Below are 26,232 nucleotides of genomic sequence, written 5' to 3'. Positions count from 1 at the left end.
TCTTTCTTTCTATCACTTCTTTTCCTTCTTCCCGCCTCTATTCCTCTTTCTTTCTTGCCTTCTTTTCAGTTCTGTGTTTTTCCTTCCTTCCTTCTCCCCAAAAATAATTTCTTCTTTCTTGTTTATTTTTCGCCCTTCTTTCATTGATCATGTACGTTTCCTTCTATCCTTTCTATGTTGCCTCTATTTCTCTTTCCTTCCTTCATTCTGTTTTCTTCCCCTTTCACAAACTTTCCTACTTCTTTCCTGCTTTCTTCTTTCCCTTCATCATTCCTTACCCCCCGTCCGTTTCCTCCGCCTGTCTTTAAAACTCTCTGCACGTCTAACAGCACTGGGTATTGTGTTTTGTTTTTCCTTCTGTCCATTCGTTTAGCTGGACACGTTTATCCAAAGCGACTGACACCTGAGGCAGGATCCAATCCAGTCTAATCAGGGTTAAGGGCGAGTGAGTACTAATCACCAGGAGCGCAGTCTTTACTGAATTACTGGTGGATTTTCACACATGATATGAACCACTGACCTACACCTGAGCATGTGTTCAACCTTTTACAGCCCCTGCCTGGAGTGTAAAAGGATCTGGTGTCTCTCTATTCCCCTCTCTCTCTCTCTCACACACACACTACGGCGTGTCTTTCCTGGAAAACTGAACCCTGGAGAACTCCCCACGCTCTCGTCAAGACGTCAGTGCCTCCCAGGTTACTGATGGACAAATCAGATTAGGTGTGATGTTCGATGGAAGAGCAATTTAGCACCAAAACATCGTCCAAATCTTTTTCAGCACCTTTTCTTTCATTCCGGTTCATTCCGAAGGCAACTAGCCAGGCTTCTGACAAAAAAAACGACAAAACCAGTCACCTAACATCAGAAACATTATAATAAAGAACAGACTATGGGTCTGGATGCTAACCTGGAGGTGGAGGGATTTCTGGCTGCTCCTCCACACACACACACGGTACAACTTCCCATCAAAGCATATTTGTGTAGGAGTGTGTAAGAGCACATGAAGGACTGAAACAGAACCTTCACACCAACAAAGAAGGGCTGCATTTCATTCTGAGGCCATGCCGAATCCTCTAATCTGATTGGTCAGGAGGTGTGCATGGGGCGTGTGAAATCATCGATAAGGAGATGTTTACAGAAGTGTCGGCGAACAGGAACAGGAATGCGTAGAATACAAGTGATGGCTTGTTTTTTTGTAAGGAATGCAACCATAAATGGATAAAAAAAAATAAGTAAGAAGGTGAAGTCGAAGTTAAATGAGAACTGTTGCTGGTGCAAGAGGAATAAAACATTCTGTTATAGAACCAATCACATGGTGGTGACAAGAACTGCATCACACAACGCTGTCACTGATTATTTTCCTATAATACCAAAACCCCCAAGTGAAGTCTGCACATAAAATAAATGATCTCTCTCTCTCTCTCTCTCTCTCTCGCTAATGATCTGTCAAGAATTATACACCGATCAGGCATAACATTATGACCACTGAGAGGAGAAGTGAATAAGATTGACTGTTAGTGGGTGGGATATATTAGACAGCAAGTCAACATTTTGTCCTCAAAGTTGATGTGTTAGAAGCAGGAAAAATGGACAAGTGTAAGGATTTGACGACGGGTCAAATTATGATGGCTAGACCACTGGATCAGAACATCTCCAAAACTGCAGCTCTTGTGGGGAGTTCCCGGTCTGCAGTGGTCAGTATCTATCAAAAGTGCTCCAAGGAAGGAACAGTGGTGAAACGGAGACAGGCTCATGGGCGGTCAAGGCTCACTGATGCACGTGGGGAGTGAAGGCTGACCCGTGTGATCCGATCCAACAGATGAGCTACTGTTGATCAAATTACTGAAGAAGATAATGCTGGTTCTGATAGAAAGGGGACAGAATACACAGTGCAGGATGGGTCAGGGCTGTTTGGGCAGCAAAAGGGGACTAACACAATTTTAGGTTTCTTTTTAAACACACAGCAGGTTTTTCCTCCAGCGACAAACAGACGTCAAAGATTTTTAAAAGAAGTGGATTTTGGTCACGCATTTTTTTTTTCACTCTGTGCACAAGACGTGAAAGAAACTCGACTTATTTGAAGAATTTGTGAAAAACCGGCTAAAAACCTGAGTGTCATCAATAATAAGAACTTCCTTTGGATGATTCTATCCAACAATCTGCTGTTTCACTGATTACAGGATTTTCATTTCATATATTTTTCACATTTTTATATATATATATTTTTAATATGTACTTTACTCAGTACCTCAGGGCTCCATTCTGGGCCCCTTTTTTATTTTCCCTTTATATGCTTCTTCTCTGTATTTGAGTTTAATCAGATGTTTTTTTTTTGTTTGTTTATTTATTTATTTATTTTACATGTACACCGATGACACACTGATTCTGAGTTCTCAAATATTGCATCATTTTCTTACATTTCTCTGAAATTAGCTTAATTAAATTCATTTTAATGAACCTATTTAATTTAAAATGAATTAGATCATTTATTTACATTTAGCCTTTAATTACACAGACAAGTGATTATGAACAAGGCTTTACACTAACATTTTATGACCAATCACAATAACTTAAGGTCTGTAAAACCGCAGGCTAAACAAAAGATGGAACTTTTCCTTTTTTTTTCCTATTCTTTCTGTAACACTTTATGAAGTCTCTCTTGCCTGACATTACATCACCAGATTTCAAGAAACATTTAGGAACATAAAGGATAATTTGTGCTTTTGCTAGTTCTTGCTGTGCAATGATGATAAAAGTCTTGTGACAGGAACTCCATCAGATAAATGAGATAAAATACCCCCCATTAGGCACCAAACATCACGCTTTCAACACAATCCAGAAATAACCAAACAGCTGATTACTCAGAATTTATTACAAGACATACACAAGCATGTCATGGCACGAGCAGAAGTAATGACTGCAGTGAGATAATGACGACTGCAGTGATGTAATGATGTTATCAAGACTGCAGTGAGATAATGACTGCAGTGAGATAATGACGTTATCAAGACTGCAGTGAGATAATGACGTTATCAAGACTGCAGTGATATGATGACTGCACTGACGTAATGACATTATTGAGACTGCAGTGAGATGACTGCACTGACGTAATGACATTATTGAGACTGCAGTGAGATGACTGCAGTGACGTAATGACGTTATTGAGACTGCAGTGAGATGATGACTGCAGTGAGATGACATTATTGAGACTGCAGTGAGATGATGACTGCAGTGACGTAATGATGTTATTGAGACTGCAGTGAGATGACTGCAGTGACGTAATGACGTTATCGAGACTGCAGTGAGATGACTGCAGTAACGTAATGACGTTATTGAGACTGCAGTGAGATGATGACTGCAGTGATGTAATGACGTTATCGAGACTGCAGTGAGATGATGTTATCAAGACTGCAGTGAGATGACTGCAGTGATGTAATGACGTTATCGAGACTGCAGTGAGATGACTGCAGTGAGATGACGTTATCGAGACTGCAGTGAGATGACGTTATCAAGACTGCAGTAAGATAATGATTACTGCAGTGAGATGTTATCGAGACTGCAGTGAGATAATGATGACTGCAGTGAGATGATTACTGCAGTGAGATGATGTTATCGAGACTGCAGTGAGATAATGATTACTGCAGTGAGATGATGTTATCGAGACTGCAGTGAGATAATGATGACTGCAGTGAGATAATGACTGCAGTGAGATGTTATCAAGACTGCAGTGAGATGTAATGATGTTATCAAGACTGCAGTGAGATGTTATCAAGACTGCAGTGAGATGATGACTGCAGTGAGATGTTATCAAGACTGCAGTGAGATGATGACTGCAGTGACGTAATGACGTTATTGAGACTGCAGTGAGATGATGACTGCAGTGACGTAATGACGTTATCGAGACTGCAGTGAGATGATTGCAGTGACGTAATGACATTATTGAGACTGCAGTGAGATGACTGCAGTGACGTAATGACGTTATTGAGACTGCAGTGAGATGATGACTGCAGTGAGATGATGACTGCAGTGACGTTATCGAGACTGCAGTGAGATGATGACTGCAGTGACGTAATGACATTATTGAGACTGCAGTGAGATGACTGCAGTGACGTAATGACGTTATTGAGACTGCAGTGAGATGATGACTGCAGTGAGATGATGTTATCAAGACTGCAGTGAGATGATGACTGCAGTGACGTAATGACGTTATCGAGACTGCAGTGAGATGACTGCAGTGAGATGATGTTATCGAGACTGCAGTGAGATAATGATTACTGCAGTGAGATAATGATGTTATCGAGACTGCAGTGAGATAATGATGACTGCAGTGAGATAATGACTGCAGTGAGATGTTATCAAGACTGCAGTGAGATGTAATGATGTTATCAAGACTGCAGTGAGATAATGATGACTGCAGTGAGATGTTATCAAGACTGCAGTGAGAATGATGACTGCAGTGAGATGTTATCAAGACTGCAGTGAGATGATATCAAGACTGCAGTGACGTAATGATGTTATCGAGACTGCAGTGAGATGTTATCGAGACTGCAGTGAGATGATGTTATCAAGACTGCAGTGAGAATGATGACTGCAGTGAGATGATGTTATCAAGACTGCAGTGAGATAATGATGACTGCAGTGAGATAATGATGTTATCGAGACTGCAGTGAGATAATGACTGCAGCGAGATAATGACTGCAGTGAGATGACTGCAGTGAGATAATGTTATCGAGACTGCAGTGAGATAATGACTGCAGTGAGATGATGACTGCAGTGAGATAATGTTATCAAGACTGCAGTAAGATAATGACTGCAGTGACGTAATGACGTTATCAAGACTGCAGTGAGAATGATGACTGCAGTGAGATGATGACTGCAGTGAGATGATAATGACTGCAGTGAGATAATGATGACTGCAGTGAGATGATGTTATCAAGACTGCAGTGAGATGACTGCAGTGATGTAATGACGTTATCGAGACTGCAGTGAGAATGACGACTGCAGTGAGATGATGACTGCAGTGACGTAATGATGTTATCAAGACTGCAGTGAGATGATGACTGCAGTGACGTAATGACGTTATCAAGACTGCAGTGAGATGACTGCAGCGAGATAATGACTGCAGTGAGATAATGATGTTATCAAGACTGCAGTGAGATAATGACTGCAGTGAGATAATGATGTTATCGAGACTGCAGTGAGATAATGACTGCAGCGAGATAATGACTGCAGTGAGATGATGTTATCAAGACTGCAGTGAGATGACTGCAGTGAGAATGTTATCGAGACTGCAGTGAGATAATGATGACTGCAGTGAGATAATGATGACTGCAGTGAGATAATGTTATCAAGACTGCAGTAAGATAATGACTGCAGTGACGTAATGACGTTATCAAGACTGCAGTGAGATAATGATGACTGCAGTGAGATAATGATGACTGCATTGAGATGATAATGACTGCAGTGAGATAATGACTGCAGTGAGATGATGTTATCAAGACTGCAGTGAGATAATGATATCAAGACTGCAGTGAGATAATGATGTTATCAAGACTGCAGTGAGATAATGATGTTATCAAGACTGCAGTGAGAATGATGACTGCAGTGACGTAATGACGTTATCGAGACTGCAGTGAGATAATGACTGCAGTGACGTAATGACGTTATCAAGACTGCAGTGAGATAATGATGTTATCAAGACTGCAGTGAGATAATGATGTTATCAAGACTGCAGTGAGATAATGATGTTATCAAGACTGCAGTGAGATAATGATGTTATCAAGACTGCAGTGAGAATGATGACTGCAGTGACGTAATGACGTTATCAAGACTGCAGTGAGAATGATGACTGCAGTGACGTAATGATGTTATCAAGACTGCAGTGAGATAATGATGTTATCAAGACTGCAGTGAGATGATGTTATCAAGACTGCAGTGAGATAATGATGTTATCAAGACTGCAGTGAGATGATGACTGCAGTGACGTAATGACGTTATCGAGACTGCAGTGAGATGACTGCAGTGAGATGACGTTATCGAGACTGCAGTGAGATGATGTTATCAAGACTGCAGTAAGATAATGATTACTGCAGTGAGATGATGTTATTGAGACTGCAGTGAGATAATGATTACTGCAGTGAGATAATGATGTTATCGAGACTGCAGTGAGATAATGATGACTGCAGTGAGATAACGACTGCAGTGAGATGTTATCAAGACTGCAGTGAGATGTAATGATGTTATCAAGACTGCAGTGAGATAATGATGACTGCAGTGAGATGTTATCAAGACTGCAGTGAGAATGATGACTGCAGTGAGATGTTATCAAGACTGCAGTGAGAATGATGACTGCAGTGAGATGTTATCAAGACTGCAGTGAGATGATATCAAGACTGCAGTGAGATGATGACTGCAGTGATGTAATGATGTTATCGAGACTGCAGTGAGATGATGTTATCGAGACTGCAGTGAGATGTTATCGAGACTGCAGTGAGATGATATCAAGACTGCAGTGAGATAATGACTGCAGTGAGATGATGTTATCAAGACTGCAGTGAGATAATGATGTTATCGAGACTGCAGTGAGAATGATGACTGCAGTGAGATATTGATGACTGCAGTCAACTCACTGCAGTCTCGATAACGTCATTACGTCACTGCAGTCATCATTATCTCACTGCAGTCATCATTCTCACTGCAGTCTCGATAACATTATCTCACTGTAGTCTTGATAACATCATTATCTCACTGCAGTCATCATTATCTCACTGCAGTCATTATCTCACTGCAGTCTCGATAACATCATCTCACTGCAGTCTTGATATCTCACTGCAGTCTTGATAACATCATTATCTCACTGCAGTCATCATTATCTCACTGCAGTCATTATCATCTCACTGCAGTCATCATTATCTCACTGCAGTCATCATTATCTCACTGCAGTCTTGATAACGTCATTACGTCACTGCAGTCATTATCTTACTGCAGTCTTGATAACATTATCTCACTGCAGTCATCATTATCTCACTGCAGTCATCATTATCTCACTGCAGTCTCGATAACATTATCTCACTGCAGTCATCATTATCTCACTGCAGTCATCATTATCTCACTGCAGTCTCGATAACATTATCTCACTGCAGTCATCTCACTGCAGTCTTGATATCATCTCACTGCAGTCATTATCTCATTGCAGTCATCTCACTGCAGTCTCGATAACGTCATTACGTCACTGCAATGTTATCGAGACTGCAGTGAGATGATGACTGCAATGAGATGATGTTATCGAGACTGCAGTGAGATGATGACTGCAGTGAGATAATGATGACTGCAGTGACAATGATGTTATCAAGACTGCAGTGAGATGATGACTGCAATGAGATGATGTTATCGAGACTGCAGTGAGATGATGACTGCAGTGAGATAATGATGACTGCAGTGACAATGATGTTATCAAGACTGCAGTGAGATAATGACTGCAGTGAGAATGATGACTGCAGTGACGTAATGTTATCAAGACTGCAGTGAGATAATGACTGCAGTGACGTAATGACGTTATGCAGTGAGATAATGATGACTGCAGTGACGTAATGACGTTATCGAGACTGCAGTGAGAATGATGACTGCAGTGAGATGATATCAAGACTACAGTGAGATGGCTGCAGTGACGTAATGACGTTATCGAGACTGCAGTGAGATAATGATGACTGCAGTGAGATGATGTTATCAAGACTACAGTGAGATGGCTGCAGTGACGTAATGACATTATCGAGACTGCAGTGAGATGACTGCAGTGAGATGTTATCAAGACTGCAGTGAGATGACTGCAGTGAGATAATGATGTTATCAAGACTGCAGTGAGATAATGACGACTGCACTGACGTAATGACGTTATCGAGACTGCAGTGAGATAATGATGTTATCAAGACTGCAGTGAGATGATGTTATCAAGACTGCAGTGAGAATGATGACTGCAGTGACGTAATGACGTTATCAAGACTGCAGTGAGATAATGATGTTATCAAGACTGCAGTGAGATGATATCAAGACTGCAGTGAGATAATGATGTTAAGACTGCAGTGAGATGATGTTATCAAGACTGCAGTGAGAATGACGACTGCAGTGACGTAATGATGTTATCAAGACTGCAGTGAGATGATGTTATCAAGACTGCAGTGAGATAATGACTGCAGTGACGTAATGATGTTATCAAGACTGCAGTGAGATAATGATGTTATCAAGACTGCAGTGAGATGATGACTGCAGTGACGTAATGATGTTATCAAGACTGCAGTGAGATAATGATGTTATCAACACTGTAGTGAGATAATGATGACTGCAGTGACGTAATGAAGACTACAGTGATGAGAACTGTGGAAAGATGACCGGAGAGATATAATGATGACCACAGTGACTTAATGACAGCAGTATTAGAAGTGTACAGTGTATATCAGAATTATAAATAAATAAATGTAAAAAAAAAATACCTGTAACCAATCAAAACCAGTTTAGATTAAATTCAGACAGGAAGTTTATTTTTCATAAAGCCATACAGTTTGTCCAGCGCTGTAAACAGGACCTCAAACACAAAACCTGGTAAATAAGGTTTTTTTTTTTTTGAGGGAGAAATCTGAACTCCAGATGAATTTAGCTTCTGAAATAAAGAACTGCTGAGTTTTCCCTGTCTGAATCTCTCTCTAACTCAAACCTGTAATCAGTGGCATTAAAACATGATAAAATCTGATAAAATGATAGACCTGGACAAAATAAAGTGGAGTGAAGTGTGAAAGGAAGAAAGTGGAGTTTGTATAATGACATGATGGACGATGATCAGCTGCAGCTGAAGGAGCGTTTGGTCCTAGAGGCAGGGTGCGTCTTCTCCAGGTCTCTGGAACCAGCAGCATGAACCTGAGACATGAGGAGAGACGCTGAGTAAATAAATTAAACAACAATATTTCTGTAGTGTTTCCTGAAGATCTTACCTGTGTGTGGGTGGGTGGGGGGCGTTGGAGGGGGCGGTTAAAAGAGCCCTGATATCTCCTCAGTTACAGGATCCAGATCAATGTCATAGAAACAGGGGCGTGTCGGGAGACCGGGCATGGTGCTCATCTACAGGACAGAGAGCAGGAGATTTAACACTGAATAACTGTACACACACACAGTCTCTCTATCACATACTCGCACAAACATACAATATCTCTCTCTCTCTCGCACACACTCTCTCCCCCTCACAAACACACTCGCTCTCTCTCACAAACATTTTCCCTCTTTCTTTCTATCTCACCCTCTCTCACACATACACTCAAATGCTCACACAAAAATGATCAGTGGCATTACAGCCTGATGAAACAACATAACCAGTTTATTACATTCTTATTACAGATTTCCTCCAGAACCACAGGAACGTACTTACTGAATAAGTACAGGTCAGTTTTTATCCATTTCTGGTTACATTTCAAAACAGAGATGAAGTCCAAGGGCTTGGCTCACGGTCACATGACTCCGTAAGGTGCATCACTACATTTATTGTGGTTTAAATGAAATGTTTTTCTCGGCATGTTCTCAGGATCTGGTTTGGATTCCGCTTCAAATTCTTCAGGAATCATTCTTTTCATTATTCCGAGATGAATGACCTGGAACACTTTAGCTTTATTGATCTGAACACTTCTGACGCAAGGCAAGAAGTTCCTAATGTAATTTCCTGCAGCGAGTTTAAGAGCTGAAACTGCTCCAACAGGACAGAAAAGGTCAGAAGCTTCGAGAGAGCTGGACTGAGCTCACACACTCCTCTAATACTGATTACACTGGAACACACACACAGAGAGAGAGAGAGAGAGAGAGAGAGAGAGAGCACCTGAGAGAGACATGAGCTCAACACCTCAGATAATAATGCCTGAGGACAGAAAGTGCCTTAAAGTGGAAGATTTATGTTTCTAAATATTATTCTAATAGAACGATAAGACATTTTTTTCCTGATAAAAACCTAGAAACTCTATTAAACTATAATATTGTGCTCCAACCGAAGCCATGCTTGCTGATACTGTGGTCTGTAACTCCTCCCCGAACTGACCGCTGCCCTGTATCTCACTCTCTCATTGGCTGTAGGTCATCGCCGAGGTCAGAATCATATTTCACGGGTGTCTGCGACTCGGTCAGTTTGAGTCTTTGATAATTGTGTGCACGTGCTCAGCTTTGCCTCCGTTTTTGGGCATTTGTCTGCGATTTCGCAAAACCAGTCAGCGGCTGAAGATCAGGGGTAAAATCGTGTTTATCGTTTCTTTGCAACCCGGTACCTAATGATCCATGGCCTGGTACCGGTACCGGTTGGGGACCCCTGATCTAGATGACCAGCTAGGTGCAAGAACAGAGAAGATTCCTCATGCCTTGTATCCTGAGCGATGGTGGGATCAGTCAAGCAGTGAAGATGCAACATCTAACAGGATGTGATGGTTCATGGTACGGTGGTCATGTCATGTGATCACAGATCTGAAAAACGTTCCTACATAGAGAAATGATCCTCCTCCTCCTCCATGTTAGAGATCAGGCTACATTCTGATGTATAACTGTATGAACCTGATTCCTGTTTACGATCATGATGGAGACCTGACGTTCTTCACCTGACCTAACTGACTTGACTCGACAGACGAGGAGGATGATGAGGAAAAGCTTCACAGCGAGGTTAACATCAAAGACATCCTGAGGAACACGTTCACAATCCAACTCACTTCTTGAGGAACTCTGGTCTCTCTTTTTTTCTCCTCCGCCTTATTCGGTCAGAAAACAGGCAATTTGAAGCAATTTGTCATTTTTCTAACAAGATTATAGACAGACGAGATGAAAATACCACAAATTAAAATCAACTGACCGAAGAAATGCAGAACGTGGCGACAGACATAAGTGTAATTCGATTTGGATTAAATCAGAAAGAAAAGATTTCGCTCTGAGGAACAGAACATCACGGGTCCTTGACCACAGCCGCTTCCAGGAAATCTTACTCGCTGACCAACGGAGGCAAGCAGAAGTTTATCAGAGGTGAAATCTAACTTCTTTAAATCGAGGATGATGGATTAGAGAGACACTTAAATGTTTATTTCCTACTGTGTGTATTCAAACACCATCTCCTTTGCTTTGTGTCCAAATGTTTGTAGACACCTAACCCTACCTCATATACACTGATCAGCCATAACATTATGACCACTGCTAGATGAAGTGAATAAGAGTGAGTATCTCCTCATCATGGCACCTGTTAGTGGGTGGGATATATCAGGCAGCAAGTCAACATCTTGTCCTCAAAGTTGATGTTTGAAGCAGGAAAAATGGACAAGCGTAAGGATTTGAGCGAGTTTGATGAAGGACCAAACTGTGATGGCTAGACCACTGGATCAGAGCATCTCCAAAACTCCAGCTCTTGTGGGGTGTTCCCGGTCTGCAGTGGTCAGTATCCATCAAAAGTGGTCCAAGGAAGGAACAGTGGTGAACCGGAGACAGGGCCATGGGCGGTCAAGGCTCATTGATGCACATGGGGAGCAAAGGCTGGACCGTGTGATCCAACAGACGAGCTACTGTTGCTCAAATTGCTGAAGAAGTTAATGCTGGTTCTGATAGAAAGGGGTCAGAATACACAGTGCAGGACGGGTCAGGGCTGTTTGGACAGAAAAAGGAGGACCAACACAATATTAGGCAGGTGGTGAGTGAGTGAATGAATGAGTGAGTGACAGAATAAATAAGTGCGTGAATGAAAGAGTGAATAAATAAATGAGTGAGTGAGTGAATGAGTTAGTGAAAGAATGAGAGACTAAGTAAAGGAATGAAAAAATGAATACAAATCCCCACAGCCCTGCCCCAACATCTACTAGAAAAGAGAAGAGTTAGTTATCCACAGGAAATGTGGATAAATCTGGAAAGGGATGTTTAACATGGACATACAGGTTGGCTGTGATGGTCAGTGCACACAGACTTATCACCATGCAGCGTATTTATGGTTACCTAAAGTCAAAGGTTTTACAAATATAAGACATGTGGAGCTCTAAAATAAAAGTCCTGATCCAGCTAGCGCTGATCTTTGCAAAGCTGGAAAATCAAAGCTGATATCAGATACGCTATCAGAACAACCAGAAGTCAGAACTGCTTCATTTCTTTCCAGCTGACCCAAAAAACTGACCACGTCGTGTTCCCCAACAACAGAAACGAGAAGCGGATTATCTTCAGAGGGTTATCTCTCATTCCTGATGATGCTGATGGAGAACGTTTACAGGCTTATTAGTGTAAACCAGCTGGGAGCGGGGGCTGGGTTAATGACCAATTTCCTGTCAGGAGAACCAGCGCTTCCTCCGTTTGTCCAGGAAAACGAGGCTAGTCTAGTTTATGAGGTTTGATGAAAGGGACTCGGATACAGAACGAAGCCTTAAGGAGCTTTTACGATTAACGTCAAGGAGACAGAAAGCGGACGGAGTGACATGCCTCAGTGAGGAGCCACGCTGAACCACGGGCTTTGTCACGAAACTGTGAAATGATTTCACACACACGTGAAATATGTGAACCTTCTGAATTGCATCTACACACACACACTTCATATTCAGGGTATAGTAATAATAAAGCTGCGTGGAAGTTGACGTCACTCATTGTTCTCCTGACATGACCACAACACCCGCATAAAACTCGGGCCATGCTACACTCTCTCTCTCTCTCTCACACACACACACCCCCCCACACCATTTCAATCTCAAAGAGACAAACACAAGCCATCACACACACACACCATTTCAATCTCTCTCTCTCACACACACACACACACACACACAAACACACAAAAAACAAGCCATCGTACACACAAACACCAACACACACACGATTATACACAAAAAAAACACCATCACACACACAAATACATCACACACATGCACACCCCATCATACACAAACACCACTTCATTCTCACATACACACAATCAAGCCATCACACACAAAAAAACACCATCACACACACAAATCATCACACACACAAATCACACACATGCACACCCCATCATACACACACACACCACTTCATTCTCACATACACACAATCAACCCATCACACACATCATTTTAATCCCACAGATACACACACATGCACACCCCATCATACACACAAACACCAACACACACACACCACTTCATTCTCACATACACACAATCAACCCATCACACACATCATTTTAATCCCACAGATACACACACATGCACACCCCATCATACACACAAACACCAACACACACACACCACTTCATTCTCACATACACACAATCAAGCCATCACACACATCATTTTAATCCCACAGATACACACACATGCACACCCCATCATACACACAAACACCAACACACACACACCACTTCATTCTCACATACACACAATCAAGCCATCACACACATCATTTTAATCCCACAGATACACACACATGCACACCCCATCATACACACACACACACACACCACTTCATTCTCACATACACACAATCAACCCATCACACACATCATTTTAATCCCACAGATACACACACATGCACACCCCATCATACACACAAACACCAACACACACACACCACTTCATTCTCACATACACACAATCAAGCCATCACACAAAAAAATACCATCACACACACATTTTATTCACACACACAAAGAGCATCTCACACATGCACACGCTTCAAATTCAGATCCTGTATCTATCCTGGGTTAGGCTGTTAGAGGTTTCACACTGCTCCTACTGTACCCAGGATTAATCCCGGTTCTTCATAATCTAACCCTTTCACACTGTATGTTCCTAAACCCTGGATTAACCTTTAGTCTTCTTATTTGCATATTTGCGCTTCGACAATCCTGATTGGATAAAATCCAGCACATGACTTCTCGTCCTCTCTGTTTATGCTGTCCAGTGTTTATTTACTGTCCAGTGTCATCCAAATGAGGACAAGGTTCCCTTCTGAGCCTGGTTCCTCTCAAGGTTTCTTCCTCAGATCATCTCAGGGAGGTTTTCTTCACCACCGTCACCTCAGACCTCTCATTAGGGAATAGAATAGTTAGCTTTAAACTTTATATATTTTTTTAAATCTATATTTCTATACGTCTGTAAAGCTGCTTTGAGAGCATGTCCATTGTTAAAAAGTGTTATACAAATATTCAGTACATTTTCTGTCAGTTCCTTAGTTCTGAATGTTTGGACAGTTTGTCCTGAACAGATTTTTCAATCATAACTGTAAAAATAAAACCTTTTAAAAATCTTCGCTCCAAGTGACACGTTTTTCGTCACTGTTCGCTACAAATTTTTATTTTTCTCCTTTATCGCTGTTTACGCTTAGATAGATAGATATATAGAGATACAAATAGATAGATAGATAGATAGATAGATAGATAGATAGATAGATAGATAGATAGATAGATAGATAGATAGATAGATAGGAGATACAAATAGATAGATAGATAGATAGATAGATAGATAGATAGATAGATAGATAGATAGATAGGAGATACAAATAGATAGATAGATAGATAGATAGATAGATAGATAGATAGATAGAGATACAAATATAGATAGATAGATAGATAGATAGATAGATAGATAGATAGATAGATAGATAGATAGATAGATAGATAGATAGAGATACAAATATAGATAGATAGATAGATAGATAGATAGATAGATAGATAGATAGATAGATAGATAGATAGATAGATAGATAGATAGATAGATAGACCAACAGACAGACGTATAGATGAAGACAGACAGACAGACAGACAGACAGATAGATAGATAGATAGATAGATAGATAGATAGATAGACAGACAAACAGACATACACAGACAGACACATAGATAGATAGGCAGAGAGACAGATAGACAGAGAGACAGATAGAGGAATAGATAGATAGACAGACAGATAGACAGATAGATAGACATGAGAGAGATCCTGAGCTCTGGATGTTGATGTATTTCCCTGGTTTCTGGAACACAAAGCTCAGGTCAGGATGGTTCAGGAGGACGTCAGGTCATTAGGACCGAGACAATGACCGAGATAAAATAAAAAACAATGGAGTAACTGTTCATAAGGTCGAATCTGGAGGAGGTAAAGACGTAGAAAAGCCGTGTTACCGCCTGAGACAATGCCCCATTGTGCCGAATCATAAACACGGAGATGTTAGCATAATAGAATAAATCATCGGGTGCTCCAGAGGGGCGAGAAAGACAGGGTGGAGTCGCTCCGGGCATAGAAACTGATCTAGAACACAATATATAACTTTAAAAACATTTTAGAAAATGTATTGGCTGATCATTTCAAACATTTATCTAATATAATCTGAGCACTCAAATTATTTTAATGTAAATAATATTTAATATAATAAATACATCAATTCTAATAAAGTTTATTATGATTGTTATGAAAATAATAAACTGCTACATTTTGTTAAGCCTTTTCTTTGCTTTTCTATTTTTTCCATTTTATTCTAAATTACTCATTTTAAAACAATGAATTAATAATGAAAATTTTATTAATGTCATTAAATCAGGATATAATTAAGTGATTTTGATTGAAAACATTTTGTTTGTTATTAAATTATTTATCCTTCAATTAAATATTTATATTTATATATAGCTCACGTGTGTGTGTGTGTGTGTGTCAGATTCGGGCGTGGTCCAGCACATCTGCTCTAGTGTACAGTAATGATAAAGCTGCGTGGAAGTGGACGTCACTCATTGTTCTCCTGCTGGACCCTCACTCACATCTCTGAGACATGACCACAACACCCGCATAAAGCTCAGGCCATGCTGTCTCAACACACACACACACAGAGCATCACAAACAAAAAACAACCCATCACACACAAAATCTCGCACACACACCATTTTATTCTCACACAGACACAAATCATCACACAAACACCATCACACACATTTCTCTCTCTCACACACACACAAACCATTTCATTCTCACACACACCATCTCTCACACACGCACACAATCATTTAATTCTCACACAGTCACACACCATTTCCTTCACACACACACACCACATTTCATTTTATCTCTTTCCCCTCATACACACCATCTCACACACACCATCTCACACAAACACACAAAACTACACTCACAAACACACCATTATTTCACACACACCACATAACCCTCTCTCTCTCTCACACACACACACTCTTTTTCCTGATTAAGCTTCAAACACTTCAACATTTCTATCGTACACACTCAAGTAGAAATTCTCTCTCTCTCTCTCTCTGTGTAGATTAGAGAGTAAAGTTCATCTGCTCCATTTCTAGTCGTTTAAATCCAATTAAAGCTTTGTAACAGGATTAGACTTTATTACATTAGCACTAAACACTGGAGTATTACACACACACACACACACACACGAATCGCATGATTACTGACGAAATCAGACTCAGGGACAGAGTTATTTGGTCCAGTTCCTGTTCACATGAAAATTTACAGTCCGTTCCAAAAGTATTGGCACCCTTCACAACGGGGCTGCAGAGAGCGAGGTGTGATTTGAGACGATGTTAAAATCTAAGACGGAGGTGAATATTATTGGGAAAAAAGTCCATAATCATGTGCTCCCTTCTGAAGGTCAACAGTCTTGTTCCCCTTGAGTAGAGCATTTTATTTTGTAAAATCAGGATTTCTGAACGTTTCTAGCACGTTCAGTACATGGTTTTTTAACCTCATAACCTCCTGGCAGAGGCAACCTGCTGAATTTCATCACAGAGGTTCACCAAATCTTGACCAATTCGAAAGACGTCTCGTCCACCTGCGTCTTGAAAAAAACGTTCTTGTCCAGCGTCAGTGCCAGGTAGCCCCGCCCACTTTCTCTTTCTCTGTCCAAAATGATAAGCTTGTTTTTTCTGGTTGAATAAGTGCAACATCTGGATGCTTCACGTGGACCACTTCTTCTTCTTCTTCTTGGAATTTCCACACACTAACCTACTCACAATATTTATGCGCTAATAACAGGCAAGTATGCGATTAGGGATGAAGCTAAAATGAAATCAGGGCTTGTTAACCACTAACGTCCCTGCAGTGTACAAGATACACAATTCCGACCGAAACAATGATATAAGTTGCAATACCACAAGAATGAGATATCAGGAAGTCAAACCGCAGGCCGATTCTGGGAACTTGCTCGGTCGGATGATAACAGAAGGCGGAGCAGTACCGGGTTTGAGTGTTTGAAAAGACAGAGGAGTGAGAAAAAATGTAAACAAGCCATGAACAGAGCCATGAAGGTTCCAGATTCCAGTTATGCCGAGATCTGAACAGAGGGACGGAGATGCCCGAGGTCTTTCAGCTGGGGTTGGGAAAACACGAAAGGAATGGGGAGCACACACACACACACACACACAAGAAGGTCATGGGATTCAAAGTGCACACAGAAAATACAGACTGTTTTCCCGAGCCTCGCCAATCCTCTCCATCTCCTGACCCTTAATACAGCTTAATAAAGCTTCGTTAAAATGTCATAACCGGAACGCTGAAGCTCTGACACCAGAGAACTGTGTGTGTGTGTGTGTGTGTGTGTGTGAGGAGAGAGGAGAGATATCACCTGGCCTTGACTATCAGGAGCAAAAACCAAAACACACACAAGCTCAGGAAATTTGGCCCGGTGCTATTCACAAGCTGAAACCTGGAACCTGGAACCTATTAACAAGAGCAACAATAACAAATGACTTGAGTTACTGAGAGATTAAAAGAGCTGAATGACAGGAGGCTCTGGTAACACCGGGTTTCTGATTAAAAAACGGAGGAAAAGGGATGAGTAACGTCCTTCATCCGATAGACCAGAAAACTGCTGCGTCGTTTACTGTCAGTGAGGATGGGCACAAAGGGCCCAAGAATTATTAATTTTAATGGTGTGTGTGTGATGGTGTTTGTGTGTGCGAGATTGAAATGGCGTGTGTGTGTGAGATTGAAATGGTGTGTGTTGGTGGTGTTCCAATAATATTCACCTCCGTTTTAGATTTTAATATCATATCAAATCACAACTTGCTCTCTGCAGCCCAGTCGTGAAGGGTGCCAATACTTTTGGGGGAGGACCGTTTATAGCTGCTTTATAGTTATAACTGTAACTATAAAGTGAATAAAACGTGCTTAAAAAAAGAAAAATCAGCAAATTGTTTAAGACTCCAGACTCGATTGATTACATCACCACAACAAACAAAACATACATTCCACTGCCAAAATGTTGGGACACCCCTCCATATCATTGAGTTCAGGTGTTGTTTTTCAGGGGTTGGGCTCCGCCCCTTAGTTCCAGTGAAAGGAACTCTTAATGCTTCAGCTTCATACCAAGACATTTTGGACAATTTCATGCTCTTTGTGGGAACAGTTTGGGGATGACCCCTTCCTGTTCCAACATGACTGCACACCAGTGACCAAAGCAAGGTCCATAAAGACATGGATGAGTGAGTTTGGTGTGGAGGAACTTGACTGTCCTGCACAGAGTCCTGACCTCAACCCCATAGAACACCTTTGGGATGAATTAGAGAGGAGACTGTGAGACAGACCTTCTCATCCAACATCAGTGCCTGACCTCACAAATGTGCTTCTAGAGGAATGGTCAAAAATTCCCATAAACACACTCCTAAACCTTGTGGAAAGCCTTCCCAGAAGAGTTGAAGCTGTTACAGCTGCAAAGGGCGGGACAACTCCATATTACATTCATGTGCATGTAAAGGCAGACGTCCCAAAACTTTTGGCAATATAGTGTGTATGACGACTCAACATATAGTTTTTTTTTTGTTTTTTTTTAAATTATTATTATATATTATTTTTATTGCCAGCACTTCCTCCACATCATACGTCATTCCCCTGCCACTCCTCACTCATGCTACACGTGTGATAAGTCTTGTTGACAGGAATCGTGCCACAGGTCCAGTCCAACTGAACTCTGGCCACCTCCTACAGGAAGGACATGGTTCAGTACACTTCCTGGAGGGGAGAGAGAGAGAGAGAGAAATACTCACCGTTCCAACCAGAGGATAAATAAACCCCGCCCCTATGCTGGCACGGACGTCTCTGATTGGCAGGATGAATCCGGTAGGCACGCCCTTTTTCTCAGGCATGTGAGAGAGAGACAGGTGTGTTTTGGCCATGCACACAGGTAAAGCGTCAAACCCCTGAATGAGGAAATCGACACGTTTTATTTCCCGAGGCTTGTATAACAATATTTCAGGGAAGTTTCTCCACACTACACGATCTCACCTGTCGCGTGTACTCGTCGATTTTCGCTCGTGCTTCTGGCGACAACTCGATGTCCTCGGCGCCGTAAACCTGCTGTGCGATAGTGCGGATTTTCTCCACAATGGGGGTCTGAGAGGGGAAAAAATAAAAGAGTTTTATTTAATAAATAATACTGACCCTGGACCAGTCCAATATCGGATCCACTAGCTGCATTGCTAACTATTATTCCGCATTCGTTATCCATAAACAATCATTATTGTCAGCTAGCTCACTAGCACTCTGTAGTCTTAGCCTGAAACAAGCTAGCATGTGAGAGAGTGAGTACATAACATTACAGATTAGATTTTTCAGGATCAATCTTTTAGCATGACGGACCATTTAAGACGCTCTACTGATATTTAAACAGCCGCTTTACCTGACGATTGATGGGACGTGACACGAGAGTCAAGATCCGGTCGTTAAACCTGGAACTGGAAAAAAACCAAACATTCCCAAAACCATGCGACTTCAATCCAAGAGCAAGCGTTCAATCACATTACGGCGTAAACACGCTAAAACAAACCACACCATGAACCTCGGTAATTACACAACCAGATATAATCGCAAATCCATGATTCTGGTAAATGGAGCTGATTTAATAGCACTGTCTGTGGGATATAATTCATGTCTCTGCATTCCTGAGATCATTTCTCCTCATACTGTGACGGCGCAAACGAGCGAGGAAAAGCGGCTCATGAAAGGAAGGAAAACTTTCGGCTAGTCGAGGAAACGAGCGTGAAAGCCTGTTACAGATGATGAGATGAGTGAGAGCGCTGGATTAAAGAAGCCAGGGAGAAAACTATTAGCAGAGATTCTGGCATTGTGGGTAATGTAGGAAACGTTCAGAACATCTTCAAGGTGAAGTTTCTCCTTCAAGTTCTTCAGGAGGACATACGAGCTGTTCTGAACTGACCTCGGTGACTTCACACACCTCCTCGACGGGGCGAGACCGTTTAACACGTTCCGCACAATTAAAAGTCTCGTCAGCGTGCTACATATCCCACATTTCGTCTCACGTAGCCGTGAATAGGCAGATCAGCTGACGGCGTACGTGATCTTTAAAGCAGAAGGGTGAAATAAAACAGACAGAGCTGTAGCTTCACCTGAAGGCTGTACAGGAAGTGGAAATGACTCTTCTGTTCTGCTGCTGCTTCTTTCACGGCATGCGCCAGCTCCATGGCGCCACGTCCGCCCCGCCCCCAGTGATGACATGGCACGGCCGCCGACGCCCCCGAGGCCTGGGCCGTACGACACACCAGCTCGATCTCGGCCTCCGTGTCGGTCCTTTAGAAAAAACAAACAAACAAGCTTTCAGTGAGGCTGAATTCTGTGTTCTGATTGGTCAGAAGGTGTTGATTAGTTTTCCAGCACAGCAGCTCGAGCAGATATCGTAATCGTTTCTATAGTAACGGCGGACGATCCAACGTAAACAGATTCTAAACGTTGTTGATGCAATGAAATTTTTTCTCTAGAAGGTTTACTCAGCTCTTATGGAAGGAGTCTCCAGAGTTTGCTAACTTGCTAGGAAACCTGGCTAACGGATTAATTCACGTCTTAGCTAACTGTCTACCTAATTTGTACAAAGAACTTTTTAATTACACAATGTAACTGTTAGCTAACAAACCTAGCTACTTGTTTTAGCTAGCATTTCTGCCAACACGCTAGTAAACATAGTCTAAAAAATCAAGCTACAGTTTTTAATTACACAAATTGCTAGCGTCCAGCAAAAAGTGAATCGCTTTGAAAACGTGAGGTCAGGATTAAGGATCCTTACCTGAAGACGTTGAGAGCCACCACCACGGGAACGCCAAACAGACCAGCGATCTGGATCTGTTTCTTCAGGTTGCTGCAGCCTTCGGAGACCAGCTTAAGATTCTGAACAAGAAAACGTACGAGTAGTTTACGCTGACGTTAAACTGGTAGTTTTAACACTTTTGTTTCTTGTTAGCATCCGAACTCCAGTGCAAATCTAAACCCCATGTGCTCTGGGATCGTTATACCTGTGAGCACCTCCATCATGTTCAGAGCTGATTTCCTCTTCTCCGTTTATGCTGTGTTATGCTAAATTTGATATGCATCTTGAAGAATCTAAACACACACCTCGGGGGAAAAATAACAACAAAAAATGTGCCAGTTTTTAAAGGGTTAAAAAGCAAACCATGGATGCTAATTAGATCTATAGTTTGATTGACTGTATTTAAAGGAACACTTCAGTTTTGATTAATTGTCTCAGTTTTGAGGTGACGTTAACATCTGGCCGTAAGGAGCCACAGATGTGATTTAAGTAATCGCAGAAGCAGCAGGATTAACTACTAATCTTCTCACATACGACATCTTGAACTAACCGGCCTAAAGGAATTCCTCAATGGCGCAAAGGAGTTCTGCATGAACCATCTGCTGCCCCGCCCTGGAGCAACTTCAGGTTCAAGGGACAGTCTGTGACGGAACCCTTGACCTCGAGCCACAGTCAAGTCTTTCGAGCACCATGCTGCCGCCTCCCGCTGTCCACTTTCAACCTTGCGCTTTCATCAGAAGAGGAGGACAGATGTCCAGCGCCGGTGTAGGAAAAGGGTCACCTCCTCCTCCCGGGAGGAACTTCCTGCTCCCTCGATACCCGGAGCCCAGGATAGCGGCATGGTGCCTTCTGCTTCTTGTTAAAGAACCGCACAATTAGCTTAAGCACTCCAGTTATTTGCTCAGCTGAGGTTGGTTTAAGGAGGCTGATGGAAAGCAGACACAGCGTCTCTCGGCCATTACGGCTCCCACGGGGCCGCAGCTTCCATCTTCGACAAAACCAAGTTATATTTACGCTGTGAATTTAATCACATCATGCCATGTTATGGAGGAGAAGAGCAACGGAGGTATGGAGCGGGTCAGTCATTTACACACGTCTACCTAACCTACCTAAGATCCTTATTAATCTCAAGAAACCTCCTGGTCCTTGTGTCCATCTTGATAGTTGCTCGTCTGCAGCACCAACTCTAGAGCAGGAACCGAGCTGAAAAGGAACCGAGCCATGGGTTCCTCTGGTGAAAACACAGCAAAGTTCTCAAAATTCTCCTTGGTTTTCGAATTTTCGTTAAAACTGTGGCTGAGATGGTTTTCCTCAGTAGAAAAGCATATAGAGTTCCTTTGAAAAAGTTCCTCAGGTTCCTGAAATGGTTTCCTCAATAGAAAAAAAAGTGAAATGCTTTTTCAGTAGAAAAAGTTCAAGTTCTTAATAAAATTCTGGATTTTTTTTAAACAAAAGGTTCCTCCAGAGAAAACAGAGCTAGAGTTCCACAAAAATAGCTTTGCTCCTAAAAGGTTCCTCTGGTGGAACTGTGGTTAGATCTGCCGCAGAATTTCACTGGTCCATGATTAGAATACATCTAGAGCTCCTGAAAAATGCTCTTTACTTCTGATTCTCATAAACAAAGACCTCCTTAGTGACCATGAGTCTTTCCTGTAATGTTTACGATCCTACTGGACGTCACTGTGCAGAAGCTGTGACCACTTGTCCAGCTGAAGGCTTAGATGATATTTAAAGGGAAAGTAATTTTTATTTACTGGATTAAGGACAAAATGAATGCAGGACATTCTGAAGAACGCAACTTCCAAAGATCACACAGAAGAACAATGTACTCTGATGTAGCGAGCTATCAGCCAATAGGAGACGGTCTGGGGCGGGACTTAGTTCAGTCATTCAGAACTCAGTGAAGAATTAATTCTATAGAATATCTGTAGCTTATAGCTAGCTATGATGAAATGATCAAATTAGCAATTTGAGAACAAACCGACAGAAACATTATTTTTATTTAATGTTTATTTGTACTATTTATTTAATGTTAACTTTTTTAATTTAATATTTATTTAACCACTTAAATTATTAAAAAGAAATTAACTAATAAACCTATCAGATTTATTTCATTTTATTTCTTAAAATTTAGTTCTCATTGTATTTCTTATAATTTATTTATTTCATTGTATTTCTTCACATTTATTTCATTTTGGTTTTTTAAATTAATTTATTTCATTTTATCTCTTAAAATTAATTTTATTTCTTAATTTTGTTCATTTTGTTTTTCTTTTTCTTTTATCTTATTTCTTCAAATTTAATTATTTCATTTTCATTCTTAAAATCTTTATTTCATTTTATTTCTTAAATGAATTTCTTTTCTTAAATTAATGACTATTCAATTCTAAAGTAATTATTGAGTACTTAACGATGGCCTGTTTTGATTCATCTTACAGTACTGCTGATAGAGTATATAAAGTATTGCTCAGGAATCTGTAGAACATCTGATCATCTGGACCTCGGGTGTGTTTTCTGATGGAAGCCAACAGAACTGTCCATGTGACCGAGGCACCGGTCTCCTATCTTAATCATCACTCTGACACCGGGGTGCTAAATAAACACCACCAGCATGATATATTTACAATTTTGACACGATTTAAAAAACCCACAGAAACGAAGGATGTGTTTACCTCGTCTGTGTATTCTTTGGGCAGCGGCACTCCAGCTGTTACCTGTGGAAAAAAGAAGAAAACCGAGTGTATGGAGCTGTGTAAGAGCCGAGATCGGGGTTTGATTCGTTTCCTGCCTGAGCTACTGAAACTTCTCAGCATAAAGACAAACAGGAAGTGACAGTGATGAGGGTAAATGTTAAATGTTTCTGAAGCGTCACAATTTTAACTAGCTATTTATTTCTTTCTTTATTAATGACAGACGTTCTCAGAGTTGATCTGACTCTAAATAGAATCGGCCCTTGTGGAGAACTGACCAGTTAGCCATGAGTATCGTACGTGAGTGAGTAAAATGCTTCTGGTGCAAATACGAAGGACAAAAACGGGAGTCTTACATTCGGACCTCCTCCGTGCATCTTCAGAGCTCTGATGGTGGCCACCAACACCACGACATCAGGCTTCAGTCCAGAGGCACGGCATTTAATGTTGAAGAACTTCTCCATGCCGATGTCTGCTCCGAAACCTGCCTCCGTCACTGAGAGAGACAGAGAAAGAAAGAGTGAAAGAGTGTGAGAGAGAATGTGAGTGTGTATGAGGGAGAGAGTGAGAGAGAATGAGTGTGTAAGAGAGAGTGTGTGTGTGAGAGGGAGTGAGTGTGTGAGAGGGAGTGAGTGTGTGAGGGAGGAAGTGAGTGAGAGAGAGAGCGAATATGAGAGGGAGTGAGTGTGTGTGTGTGTGTGTGTGTGTGTGTGTGTGAAGGAGGGAGAGACAGTGGGAGTGAATGAGCGCAAGAGAAAGGGAGTGAAAGAGTGAGTGTGTGAGAGAGTGAAAGAGAGAAATCGAGTATGAGAAACAGTGTGAGAGAAAGTGAGTGTGTGAGAAGGACAGAAAGAGAGTGAGTAAGAGTGTGCATCTTCACCCCTGTGTGTTTGTGTGTGTGTGAGATTGTACTCCTTCAGTGACTCTTGAATGTTTACACACGAGTCTGTGTAACTAATGAGTCCACGTGATTTCACTCCATGGACAGACACAAAACAATTGTGTGTGTGTGTGTGTTATTTCCACATACCCACCACCCTCAATGCCCTCTGGGTTTCCTGCACTATTTCCCAGGCTCTGAAGCGGGATGGGAATGTAGTAGTGAGACAGGAATTTGGGGACTTGTGTTTTTATTTCCACAGAAGAGCTCTGGCATACTTGTGCGTGTGTGTGTGTGTGTGTGTGTGTGTGTGTGTAGTGGTCAAGGTCTGCTATCATGTTTTGAACTAAAGTAACCCTTTACACACGGCGGCTCCTCTCTGTTCCATGTACCCCAGTGTTTAACATCACACTTAAAACCGGGACATATTTATGTTGCCTATAGACCTGTGTGTATGTGTGTATATGTATGTGTATGTGTGTATATGTCTGTGTATGTGTGTATATGTCTGTGTATGTGTGTATATGTCTGTGTATGTGTGTATATGTGTGTGTGTATATGTCTGTGTATGTGTGTATATGTGTGTGTGTGTGTGAGTGTGAGTGTGATGAGTTATTAATGTGAATAAATTGGCGAGATCCATGTTTGTGTTAAAAGCAATATGTACAGGCATACTGGAATGTTAAAGAGGCACTCAGGGAGAAATTCTTCATCTTACGCTCCGTTTATTAAGATCTCAGATGATGAAACACACACACACACACACACACACACACACACACACACAGAGCGCAACACAACCACATTGATAGAAAGTTAGAAAGATTTTTCTTATCTATAAGGGAGGACTGAATTCCTGGCCTTGACCACAACAGCTGTGTGTGTGTGTGTGTGTGTGTGTGTGTGTGTGAGACAAAAGTCGAAACGCAAGGCTGGCCTCAGGACCGGGTCACACAGTTAACAAAGCAGAAAATACGGCAGTTTTACAGGAATTTCCCCACATTTACTTTCCTCACAGTCCAGGGGATGTTTATTAGCCACATCCCGCTTTGGGTTCCATTCAGCTGACCAGATAAAAAAGCTGACCATCTTTTCTACACCCCCATCCACCCCTATACACTCACCTACACCCCCATCCACCCCCCTATACACTCACCTCCACACCCATCCACCCCTATACACTCACCTACACCCCCATCCACCCCTATACACTCACCTACACCCCCATCCACCCCTATACACTCACCTACACCCCCATCCACCCCTATACACTCACCTCCACACCCACCTCCACATCCATCCACACACCTATACACTCACCTCCACACCCACCTCCACATCCATCCACACACCTATACACTCACCTCCACACCCACCTCCACATCCATCCACACACCTATACACTCACCTCCACACCCACCTCCACATCCATCCACACACCTATACACTCACCTCCACAATCACCTCCACACCCATCCACCCCTCTACACTCACCTACACCCCCATCCACCCCCATACACTCACCTCCACACCCACCTCCACATCCAACCACACACCTATACACTCACCTCCACAATCCCCTCCACACCCAACCACCCCTATACA

The 26,232-nt window shown here is 41.8% G+C and overlaps 1 protein-coding gene across 2 annotated transcripts in view; it reads right to left on the bottom strand.

The window, feature by feature from the left end:
• Nucleotides 1–8,506: 8,506 nt before the first annotated feature.
• Nucleotides 8,507–26,232, bottom strand: part of mthfd1l (methylenetetrahydrofolate dehydrogenase (NADP+ dependent) 1 like) — a 63,825-nt gene continuing 46,099 nt past the window's right edge. For both annotated transcript variants that reach the window (XM_058379593.1, XM_058379594.1), the window contains exons 21-28: nucleotides 24,104–24,243; nucleotides 23,730–23,771; nucleotides 21,037–21,137; nucleotides 20,366–20,546; nucleotides 19,245–19,352; nucleotides 19,007–19,159; nucleotides 8,982–9,108; nucleotides 8,507–8,907 (exon numbers count right to left, since the gene is read on the bottom strand). In XM_058379593.1, the coding sequence (XP_058235576.1) occupies nucleotides 9,019–9,108; nucleotides 19,007–19,159; nucleotides 19,245–19,352; nucleotides 20,366–20,546; nucleotides 21,037–21,137; nucleotides 23,730–23,771; nucleotides 24,104–24,243 (815 nt within the window). In that variant the 3' untranslated portion in view covers nucleotides 8,507–8,907; nucleotides 8,982–9,018. The remainder of the gene's footprint in view (nucleotides 8,908–8,981; nucleotides 9,109–19,006; nucleotides 19,160–19,244; nucleotides 19,353–20,365; nucleotides 20,547–21,036; nucleotides 21,138–23,729; nucleotides 23,772–24,103; nucleotides 24,244–26,232) is intronic.

The sequence above is a fragment of the Hemibagrus wyckioides genome, linkage group LG25 (assembly GCF_019097595.1).
Source record: "Hemibagrus wyckioides isolate EC202008001 linkage group LG25, SWU_Hwy_1.0, whole genome shotgun sequence".
NCBI classification, from domain to species: Eukaryota; Metazoa; Chordata; class Actinopteri; order Siluriformes; family Bagridae; genus Hemibagrus; species Hemibagrus wyckioides.
This window is presented reverse-complemented; position numbering and strand designations above follow the sequence as displayed.